Source organism: Capricornis sumatraensis, chromosome 10 (assembly GCF_032405125.1).
Source record: "Capricornis sumatraensis isolate serow.1 chromosome 10, serow.2, whole genome shotgun sequence".
In the NCBI taxonomy this organism is placed as follows: Eukaryota; Metazoa; Chordata; class Mammalia; order Artiodactyla; family Bovidae; genus Capricornis; species Capricornis sumatraensis.
Genome location: NC_091078.1, coordinates 2,203,383 through 2,215,292, shown reverse-complemented (window position 1 = coordinate 2,215,292; position 11,910 = coordinate 2,203,383). Strand labels below are relative to the sequence as shown.

General features: G+C 54.5%; 1 protein-coding gene across 1 annotated transcript; it reads left to right on the top strand.

Moving 5' to 3' along the window:
* The first annotated feature begins 812 nt into the window (after positions 1-812).
* C10H10orf71 (chromosome 10 C10orf71 homolog) lies at positions 813-5,114 on the top strand. The gene has a single exon (XM_068981672.1). It carries the CDS (start codon positions 813-815, stop codon positions 5,112-5,114), a length of 4,302 nt encoding a protein of 1,433 aa, XP_068837773.1.
* Positions 5,115-11,910: the final 6,796 nt, after the last annotated feature.

The window sequence follows — 11,910 nt, the reverse complement described above, 5'->3', positions numbered from 1 at the left end:
GAAATAAACCAGGCTCTGTGACAGACGGTGAGGAGGACACACCCCCATGGAATGCCAGAGAAGTTCTCTCTGCAAAAGTGGCACATGTGGGCTTGAGGCACTGTATTATTCGGGGTTCTCCAGAGGAGCAGAACCAATATATATATACACACACACATATACATGTACGCACACACACACACACATATATATCCTATTGTATATATATATATATATACACCTGTGTGTGTGTGTATATATAAGTGTGTGTATACACTCATGTTTATATATATATATGTATATATATGTATATGTACATGGAGGGAGAAGGAGCTTATTGTAAGGAACTGGCTCATGTCACGATGGGGCTGGCGAGTCTAATATCTTCAGGCAGGCCAACGCGCTGGACCCCAGAGGGGGAGTCGATGTTGCAAGTCCAGTCCAAAGACTAGAAGGAGGATTGCCTATCGCTCAGGGTTTCCCAGCCTTGTGGACAAGGCCCACTCACATTGTGGGGTATGAACTGCTTTACTGGCGTTTGACCAAAACCTGGGCATCGTGGTCCAGCCAGGCTGACACGTAAAATCATCCATCACAGGCACCCTTGCCCATCCACAGCAGCGTGTCATCTTATATGATGCCACTAAGCTGGGTATCATATTCATACCCTGCACTTCTTCCCTTTGCAGAGAAAAAGAAATTTCCACTTTGCAATTGCATCTGATTATCAGGAAGCTCTAGTTTTGTGGGAAGAGAGCTGCATCCGACCCTTCTGGAATCACATCCAGAGGCGCCAGCTGGCTGACGGGGACAGGCTTCCTGGCTGGCGGACGATGCAGGGGAGTAAGAAGTGCGCGGATGGCTTCAGCGACTCCTCAAGCATTGGCAGCGTGCTGGACGACGCAGACAAGGAGGTGAGCAGCCTCACGGACCGCGCGTTCCGGAGCTTGTGCATCTCAGAGGACGCATCCTTCCATGACTCCGACCTGGCCCTGTCCCCGGATACCACCCGCCAGGTGTTTGGGAATTTTCACCAGGGAATAGTGAGCCACACACACAGGAAAAGCGGCGTCTGGAGTCAGTTACCATCCCAAGGCACTGAGCATGCAGGCTGGGCAGCCACATTCCAACAGCTGCCCAAGTATGTTCAAGGGGAGGAGAAGTACCCCAAAGGCAGCTCCCCACCGACACCAGCCCAGAGGCGACTGGAAGTGCCAGTTTCTGGCCTGAGGAGCAGCAACAAGCCTGTTTCCAAAGTGTCATCTCTGATCAAGTCTTTCAACAGGACCGAGAGCCAGCGCTGTGACAGCCGGCCTCCTGCGAGCAAGCCTCCAGCTCTCAAAAATCCCCCCAAATTTGCTCCTCTTCCAGAAAGTGGCGTCAACTTCTGCTTCGATTCTGCCTTTTTGACCGTCAGGAGGGTGCCTGCCGAAGTCTCCAGCACCCATCAGACCAGCCACCAGCCTGGCCGGAAGCACGGAGAGCAGGAAGCCCCTAAGAATCCCGAAATGGCCAGTCACGGCCCCAGCAGCTTCCTCCCAACACCTGAACGTGCAGCCAGTTCATTTGAGCCAAAGTTCCCCTCTCCTGCCCACAAGGCAGCCACCAGTGAGCCTGGAAGGGGCCAGGAGTGGGCTCGCAAAGGGACCTTTCTCCATAGTGAGAACAGTGCTTTTGAGTCATGGAATGCCCACCAGCCGAGGCTACCCGAGAGAAAAGATGCTGCTGACACTGTCCCAGAAAGCAAGGCTCTCAAGCATTATGAGGACACGCCCTTGTTAAGAGAACCCCCGGCCCCTGAGCACGAAACCTCCCCCTGCCGTGTCCGGGCCAACTGCAGTCAGGAAGAGAACAAGATAGCTGCAGGGACTCTCTCCAGATCTGGAACCTGGGTGTCGAGGGATTTGGGACCCCAGATATTTGCTATGGAAGAAGAAACTTCCAGCTCACAGGCTGACCCTCCTCCACTGAAACCGACCCATGCCCCCTGGAGGAAACCAAAGCCTGGCAATGGAGGGAAAGACAGTCTACAAGATGCTTCGGAAGAGAAGAAACAGACCAACTGGAGAGGCCCAGCCTTGTATACAAAGCACAATCCCCAGGCACAGTTTCCAGAAAAGGATGCTCTTGATATGCCTGTGGAGCCGCACGAGCGTTACGATCCCCCTTTCAACATCAGCAAGCTTCTGACCCCTGTCATACCCACCAAACAGGTCCTGGAATCATCTGAGAGCCAGCCGGTGGAGATAACCCCTCCACCCCCAGGACAGCTAAATGGATACCAAGAGAAGGAGCCCAGTGAATGTCAGTCCCGGGACAGCTACAAATCTAAAGCCCCCAGCCTGCTGTTCAACCTCAAAGATGTGCGGAAGCATGTGAAGAGCACGTACAGCCCCTCGCCTCTCATGAAAGGCCTGGATGAGAGAACCAGGGGCAAGCAAGAATCCCTGAGCAACGGCGGACTCCTTCCCAATGGGCTCGAGGAAAACCCTCCAGATGAGTTCTCTAAGGAGACACCAGATGACGGCCCTTCTGTGCCACTCACCAGTACCCAGAAGGACCCCAAAGCTGACCCTGACGCAGCCTCTGCAGACAACTACCTAACTCCCACCTCACCATCGACTATCACCAAAGCCCCCTTCTGTGTCAACGGCGAGGCTGCCGGCAGGAACAACTATGAGAAGGACGATACCAATGGAGAATCCGAGCTGGGTGATGCCAGGCCCAGCTGGCGTTCGGACTCCAGGCAACGCCGCCACAGGAGACATCTGTCCCTGAAGCTTTGCAGCGAAGACCCTGAGGCAGGGAAGGCTGCAGAGACCCCAAAGACCTCTGGCCTAGAGAATGGATTCTTGAGATCCATCTCTCAAGAGACAGAACCCGAGAGAGAGGCAGGACTTCAGAATCCAAACTTCAACCCGAAATTCTCCCCAGGGCCCCTTTCTCCCGAGGAGGAAGATGTGTTTTATAGCGACAGCCAATCTGATTTTATGCCAGGCCTCAAAAGTAAGGCCAAATTCAGCACCAGCTCTTCAGATCAGTCCTTTGCCTCGTTCGAGGATCAGCAGAAGACGTGGTTCACTGAGACCCAGCAGGAGGAAGGCAGGAACGGCATGAGTGCAGGTAACGGTGGGAAGGATGAGCAGAAAGTGACGGAGGAGGATGAGCTAGAGTACGGTGCCGTGAGTAACGGGAGTGCGTGCGTGGAGGAGAACAGCAAGCGGGGATCCTCGCCAGAAGAAGAAGGTTTGCCAGGAGGGAGCCCCGGGAAGGCGCCGAGGGAGGAAGCTGATTTCAGAGGCGCTGGGACAGGGGGGAGAAAGCCAGACACAGCTCTGTCACATGCCAAAGGTCCTGCCCCTTCACCAGCTTCCACTTCAAACAAGCACATACTCTTCGCAATTAAAGACAACACCCTGAGGGCCACCCCCGTGATCAAACCCATCATGCTGCCCCTCCTGAGGTCCATGTCCTCGGAGTCCCCACTGGGCGGTGGCCACAAAGAAGAAGAACTGCCAAGGCCAGGCTGGAGCGGGGATGCTGGTCTCTGTGCCCCTGAGAGCCAGGAAATGTCCAGCACACTGACACCCACCAGTGCCCGGGGCACACACGTGAAGGGGGTGGCCTGTGAGGGGCTGGAGGACCACGAGTGGGTGCCCAGCGTCGCCAGGTCGGAGACCTCCCAGGCAGCCCCAAAGCGGTATGTTCCATCTTCTCCATTCACAGGAGAGGGCCAGGGGCTGAAACCACCCCAAAAGGCCACACAGAAAGTTATGGTGAACAATGGCAAGAGCGGTTCAACAGACCCGGTGAAGCTGGATGCTCCAAGGTGCATCCCTACCATAACTTTGCCGGAAGATGACCCAGAAGACCAGCTACCGCCACAGCAGCTGGGAACCTTTTGGGAAGAGCAGGTGCAAGGCTTCAATAGTCACTTTCTGTCTACCCCCAGAGCAGGGCCCCCAGGGAGAAGATGGGTCACCGGTGAGCTGGCGGCTTCCCCCAATGCCAGCTCCCTGGAGGAGAGTAGTGCGTGTTCCCCGGCTGCCAGCAGCTTTTGGGACGATGCTTCCCAGGCCCCCAGTGAGCCTGGCCCGCTGCCAGGGGAGCCTCCGCACAGCAGCCCCTGGGCCAGCCCCAGCCCTGGCAGGGTGGCCCGGAGGGAAGAGCTGACCCATGCCCTCGCGTGGGAGCCTGGCTCCGACCCCCAGCTGGGGCCATCAGCCGAAGACCTCAGGACGCTTTCTCCGAGAGGCTCACTGCTGGACGTGGCCGCCAGCTCGGCCGGCCTCCTGGAGAAGCCAGAGCCTCCTGCTCAGCTGGAGAGGGCGGCCGGCAAGCCACCCGCAGTCCCGCCCAAAACAGAGAAGGCCCTGCGGCGGGCAAAGAAGCTGGCAAGCAAGAGGAGAAAGATCGACCAGCCACAGGAAAAGCATGGGGAACGCCGCGAAGAAAAGCTGAACCCTGAGGACTCAGAGCGGAGGCCACTGTCCCCCGGAGAGAGGCCCCGGCCCAGGCTCCCCGTGGTCCGCGCCCTGCCCCCTCCCGCGCACCGCCACTCCGTGTCAGCCCTTTCAGAGCCAGTCCAGAGGAGGCCCGGGGGGCCCCAGTCCCTGACACCCCAACCCCCTTACCCTGCCACCCAGAAGGTCCTCCAGGACCCCCAGTCTGGAGAGTACTTTGTCTTCGATCTGCCGCTCCAGGTGAAAATCAAGACCTTCTATGACCCAGAGACAGGCAAATACGTCAAGGTCTCCATCCCATCCTCTGAGCGGGGCTCCCCTGAGCCAACCCCGCCGGACGCCCTTGCTGCTCCCTACCTGCTCTACCCCGGCTTCCGGCCCCTGCCCGTGACGGCTCTGATGCCCCTGCGCTGCTCCTCCCAGCTCTCTGCCCCCACCTTCCTAAGGCAGCGCCCTCACACCACCGAGGCAGCCGGCCTCAGGCCCCAGAGCGTCCACGATGTGGGCCTGCAGCTGCCCTCTGAGGCTCCCAGCAACCCCACCCAGCCCTCTGCAGGCCAGCGCCCCGAGGGGCCTCCCCAGAGTGCAGGGCAGGAGAGGGGAGAGGCTCCAAGCCTGGGCATCATCTCCACCAATGACCTAGAGGACTTTGCCACAGAAGGCATTTCTTGAGAATCATAGTGGACAAACCTGCCCCCGGCCCCGCAACAAAACCAGAAAAGCTACTTCCCTCTCCCCCCGAACAACCACACACACATACACACATCAACTCATACTCAGCTGTCTGAGATCCCTAAAATTTGTGAGGAAGCCGGGATCCTGAGCAAACCCAACCTGAGGGGCTCACCTCCCTGGGAGGGCGCTGCTCTGCTCACATAAGTAGAGTCCCTTCAGAGCTCCTGGATCCCAGACCCACTCCTCGTCCTTTCTCCTTCCCTCCCTGCCTCCCTGTCCTTCTCCCCTGACCCTGGCACCCATGTGTGTCCAGCCTGATTCCTAAAAAGCCTTCCCTTCAGCATCCCACCCACTCCTCCTCAAGGGCCGACTCACAGCCTGAGCACAACTAAGGCCCCCAGAAACCCTGTACCCCGCTGAGCCCTGCAAGCACATGACCCAGCACAGCCCTTCTAGGTCAGGTCACACAGGGGCCACCCCACCCTCGCTCAGACCCAGCAGCCCGTCCAGCTCACCCTAGTGGGGAAACAGCTGAGGAGCAACCCAAGGCCATCTTGCAGAAATATTTATTTGAATAGAATGGGTTTTCCTTACTGAAGAAACTTTCCTCTGAAGGCTATTTTCTGATCATCTTGTAAAAAGTGAAACAAGTTTGCAGATGAGGTGTTGTCCCTGGACTCTTTTATCTTTCTTCTGTGGGCAGTGACGGGTCTGTGAGTAAAGAGTCGTGCCCTCCAGGTTTGCCATCACGATTGGGCGGCTACCCAGGTTCTCCACTTGGAGCAGAGTGGCCTCGGCACTCACCCGCCACAGTCCCTGTGTCCCTGCCTTCTCGGGCAGGCCCTCCCCTAGCACTGGGCCGGCAAAGAGGGAGACCCTACCCACCATCGAGGGTGACTGGGACCCAAGTCAGGCCCTGACAGTCCCGATGTGATCACTGGTACCTGCGCCCTGCGCTCAAAAGGAGATCACACTCCTCCCGAGTCCCTCTGGGATTTGGAGGAAAGAATCTGAATCAAATCAAGGTAACAGGGTGCAGTGACCACCTCTGCGCCACAGAGAGCAGTGAGGGTCTGTAAGCCGATGCCCACTGTGGACAACGTGTTGGCAAAGAAGCAGGCCAGCCTCGTGGGCCTCTACCCGGGGCTTCCATGGAAGCTTCTTAATTTTTGCGCTGTGGGAAAGACGGGGGCTAGAGTGCCTGCGTTCCGTTTAGAAGGGGCAGCTGTCGTGACAGCTGTTGGGACTGCACTGCTCACGCCCCAGGGGACCACGCAGACTGCATTGCCCTGGACCTTTTAGCAAACATGCCATTTCTAGGCTGGGAAGACGGGGAGGCCCCCAGCTCACCGTGTCCCAGACTCACACAGATACTGGGTCTTTAAACATATTCTGGGTTATGATTTGGATTCATATAACTGCTTGTTTTCCACAAAAATGCAATCGCACCTGAATTTCATTGTGAAAATGCTCCACAAGCCCCCCGGCCCCAGCCCAGTGCCAGGAGCCTTGTCTACACCTGTGAGTCAGCTGATTGGTTAGCCGGGAACTCAGGCAGGCCGTTGGCTGAGAAATCCGGTTCCCACGAGTCACTCACTGCGATGCCAGTGAAGAGAACAAAGTTGTGATCTTGGCTCTGCCAACAAATCACCAAGCCTGCTCTCACCTGTTTCCCTCTTACTCAAATAGGAAAGACAGTATCTCATTTCAAAATTCTTAGGACCCAGGAAAAGAATTACCTAACAAGAGTCCCCCACTTAAAAAATAACCATAGTCACAGTAACCATGTCCCCACAAAGGAAAATGTACTTTTCATAAGGAGAGTTCAAATGTGGGTCCCAGGCTTCCCCAGTTGCTCAGTGGTAAAGAATCCTGCTGCAGTGCAGGAGACGCAGGAGATGCCGGTGTGATCCCTGGTTGGGAAGGTCCTCTAGAGGAGGGCAGGGCAGCCCACTCCAGTGTTCCTGCCTGGAGAACCCCAGGCACAGAGGAGGCTGGTGGGCTACGGTCCGTAAGGTCAGAGGGGTTGGACACGGCTGAAGCAACTGAACACAAACACACGTTTGGACACCAGCCACCTTCTGTCTGAGGAGCAGTGTGAGCAGGGCCATTGATGGAGCGAAAAACGTAAAGATAGATACGTGGAGATCAAGATCAGCTCCCCAGTCCTCTCTGCCCCTGTGGATGTAAAAGAGGAAAGGTGTCTGGCAGAATGCAGCATCCACTCACAAATCCAGAGTAAGGTTTCCTTCCTTGGACATCTGGCCCCCCAGCAAGTCAGCTGGATGGAAGGCCTCCAGCACTCACCGCAAAGTACCTAAGTTCCTTAGAAGCAGATAATGCCTCCAGAGACAGCAGTCGCTGAAGACCAGCTCATCTGCAGGTCGATTCCTTCTGATTCTGTTTGGGGCTGGGGGCAGTTGTCACTGCCTCCTTCCCCCCCCAATCCCTCACTATTCCCCTATTTGTATTCTTTTCTTTCCTCCCTCTCTTGACATTTCCAGAGTTCCTGCTCTGTGCCAGGTGTTTCACTGGGCACCAAAGATACCATGATAATGAGATCTGATCTCTGTGCCCAGGGAATTCAAATCTGACAGAGAAGATAGACAAGCCCACATGGTAAGGGATTTAGCACGGTGGTCTGAAGGGCATCCAGCTCAGCCTGGAGGGAAAAGGGGACTTCTGTGGGAAGGACACCTGATCTGAGCCAGGAAGTACAAAGCAGTGTATCAGCTTATGAGGAAACAAGAATTTCCCCATCTTTGATTTATCAAACAAAGATGACATGTATTAAATACTAATCCATCTGTCTTGCCATATCAAAATGTACTGGCTTAGCTCGTGGTTCACTAGCATTTCTAATCAGCATGAGCATAGAACCGAGGGTAGCCTGGTAGAATAGACCTTTGCTGATATGGCCAACATATCATGAGACAGTTGGATGCTGATATGTCCATCATATCCTGAGATAGTTGGATGGCATCGCTGACTTGATGGACATGAGTTTGGGTAAACTCCAGGAGTTGGTGATGGACAGGGAAGCCTGGCGTGCTGCAGTCCATGGGGTCACAAAGAATAGGACATGACTGAGCAACTGAACTGAACTGATATGTTCACCAGCTTCTGAATTGACGCTTCACTCACCTGAGTTGCCCAGAAAAGGCACTACTTCTACCATCATGTTTGACAGAATAGCGGTGAGAATGGTGAGCATACTGTTTACGGAAGCTGTAGGTAAAGGCCGTGCCTGCATCTTCTGTCCAGGGCCCTGCCCCTTTACTATGACGGACAGCTCTTCCAGGTGTCTCCCAGGGAGGAACAAGAGTGCGGAGCTCCGTGAGGGAATGATCAAAGGTCCTAGGGCTCTTCAGTGGAGAATGAACCAGCGCTCACAATGTCCATCACACAGGCTGCGCCAGCCCCTGACAAAGGAGACAGGAGCATGGCCGCAGACCTCACCACACACCTATGAGAGGGACCTTCATTAGCTTCACTGGCGAAAGGGAAGCCGAGCTCGGAGGTGTGGAGCAGTTTCCCACAGCCAACAGCCACAGAGTGAGGCACCCACTCACACGTCCAGCTCTCTCACTTCCGGCTGGGCACTCAAACCCTCAGTCATGCGTCTCTAAGTGTGGTCCATGGACCGGGAACCTCCGCTTGACCAGGGCACTTGTTAGAAATCCAGACTCTCCATCTGCATCTCCAAAACATTCCCTAGTGATTCGTTCGCACGTCAGACTTTGAGAAGTGCTAGCATCCCCCGTTTGGCCTGGAAAGGAGAAGATTTAGGGGAAGCAAGTTGATATCTCCTTGTCTTTCAATATAACTATGGGTGAAGGAAGAGACAGCTACATGTCTGGGTGGGAGTTGAGGGGGCTGCTGATTCACACCGACTGTGAGAAAGGCGTCTCTGATGACGACAGCTGTCTCCACATTTGACACGAGTAGCTTGGGGAGAACTAAGCTCACTGTCACTAGCGATGTTCAGTAGAAGCTGATGACCCCTCTCCCAAGACTGGGATGGATGCGGAAGTCAAAAGGGACCTAATGCCAGCTTCTGAGGCCCCGGATTATATGTGGGGCTGCAGCGAGCCGGTGTCATGAACCCAAAGTCTACGCGGAGGCTGGCCACATGAAAGAATTCCTTCACTCATGTGAAGTCTTTCAAATGAGTGAAACAATTGCATATAAATGAGGGGAGCACAGGGCAAAATCTGAACTCTATGCGCGTGGAAAGCCTTTCGGCCCAGATAACAAACCCGCTCTCGGTGGACACAACTGTCTTATGCGGTCCTTCCACATCACTGGCGTCAGTGAAGCCCCGTCTCTGCTCTTCCTTGTGCTGATATCCCATCATGTATCTGTGTGAGGGAGATATCTGAGAGCCATCCATCTAGCCAGGTGACCCACTGCACAGGGAAGTGTGATTCCAAAAGTTCTGCACATCTGTCCTGATCCACACACGTTAACTACACTTGTACTGCCGACTTTGCTGACTTCCCAGAGGACGGATCCTTTCTGTTGGAAACCTTTTTATCATGTTCAATATCACTAATCACTGGGGACACACAAGTCAAAGCCATAATGTGGTGTCACTTCAGACCCATTAGGAGAGTGACTATAAAATTAAAAATTAAAAAAAAAAAAAAACAGAAAACAAGTGTTGATGAGGATGTGGAAAAAAATTCAAAACTTTATGTATTACTGGTGGCAATGTAAAATTGTGCAGCTGCTGTGAAAAGCAGTGAAGGCAGGCCCTCAAAAAGTTAAACAGAATTACTACGTCATCTGAAAATTTCATTCCCCTGTACAAAATTATCGAAAGTATACCGATCTCGAAGAGATATTTGTATACCTGGATTCATAGCAGCATTGTTCACGTTATCCAAAAAGTGGGACCAATCCAAATGTTAGCCAACAGATGCACAAAGAAAATGTGATATAGACATACAGCTGAGTATTATTCACCCTTTAAAAGGAGGGAAATCCTGACGCATGCTACAACATGGATAAACCTTGAGGACATTGAGCTGAGTACGATGAGCCAGTAGGACAAACACTTCATGATCCCACCTTTATGAAGCACCTGAGTAGTCAAACTCATAGAGACAGAGAGTAGAATGCCGACTGCCAGGGACTGAGGACGAGGTGGGATGGGTGGGGAGCTGATGGTTAATGGGTACAGAGTTCCGGTTGGAAAAGGTCGAAAATGGCTAGAGTTGAATGGTGGTGAGTGTGCTTAGCTACACTTAAAAGTGGTTAAAATGGTAACTCTTATGGTATTTAAATTTTGGAAAACAAAGCCAAAACAAACCTATTGACCAGCACAAACATCCCACTAACCCTGAGACCCCAGCGCTGGGTGGGGCTGGCAGAGCCGCGACACATGACTCCACAGAAGAAGAGGGAGGAAGAGGGAGCTCCTGAGTCCTGCCCCCCAAGCAGGTCCTCATCTTCCCGGCTCCTGCCCCCCAAGCAGGTCCTCATCTTCCTGGCTCCCACACTCTGCAGCCCACGCTTCCCCTGGTGGCTAAGCCACAGCTCTGGTCGCCGTCCCGGCTGCTCTCAATCTCCTGCCCCCAATTCAGTCAGACCCCACATCTGTCCATCCTACCTCCAGATATCTATCGCCACACCAGCCATCTGCACCCCACCACCCCTCGCCCCCACTCAGAGCCCTCACTGCCACCACTCCCAGCACGACTCCCTTCCAAGCCCCCATTCCCCTCAGGTGGCCCGAGGTCCCACCTAATGCCCAGGGCTCCCTGCTCAGCCAGTAATGAGTCGGGCTCCAGAGCAGGGTGTGCAAGGCTACCCCATGCTGCGGGACGCCAGCCTTTCCGGCTTCATCTCCTGCCTGTGCCGACGGCTCCCTTGGACTCCCATCACCTTGAGCTTCTGTGAGTTGGCCGTATGGGGCATTCCCAGCCCCTCTGCACGCTCTTTGGCCCTGCCCACCGGCCTGTGCCCAGCAGAGTGGAGTTGGTGTATGAGTTCAAGGCCAAGTCAGAGGGTGCCATGCCGCTTCCACAGGTTCCCTGGAGTGCTCTTTGAGTCCCCAGCTGCCACAGAGCAGTCCACATACTGGGTCACTCTACTATCGTAACGCCCACCCTGGCCCACATCAAGATGGCTTAGAAAGACCCTGAGATGATAACAGGAAGAGAGAGAGAGCCCCGCCCTCCTGTTTCAGCTCCAGCCTCTGGCTGTCCAAGCCAGAACCACCTGACCAAGCCATTCCCAGATTCCCGACACACAAAACTGGGAGAGATACTAAAAATAGCGAGGGCTGTCGTTCGGAGCCTCTAAGCTTCAAAGTAGCTCATGACACAGCAGCAGACAGCTGGAGCCCTCTCTCCCAGCCTCCCTTGCCTCTCCATGCTCACCGTCTCCCTGGGCCCTCTGGACCCTCAGCCGCTCCCCACCAACCTGCCCTTGCCCACTCCCGCCCTGGGGTCTTCCCCTAGATGGAAGGACACCCTTGATGCCCCAGCCCGTCACCGTGCACCTCATTTTCCAAGTTCATGAGCATGTTGTACTTCCCCACCACAGCCGCTATTATAACTGCCTAACTGTCTTTCTTGCCCACCCAACCATCAGGTTTGGAGGGAGGGGTCTTGCCTGCCCACCTTCTCACTGCATCCCCAGCAGCTAGCGTGGTGCCAGGTCCAAGGCAGGCCACAGGTAAACATTACTGAAACTCCATGGAGTTCTTCTTCAAAATTCTATTTAAAGTATTTTGGGAGATGCGATCAATGCCATCTTGATCTTCTTTCCTCACTTTCCAGATTGT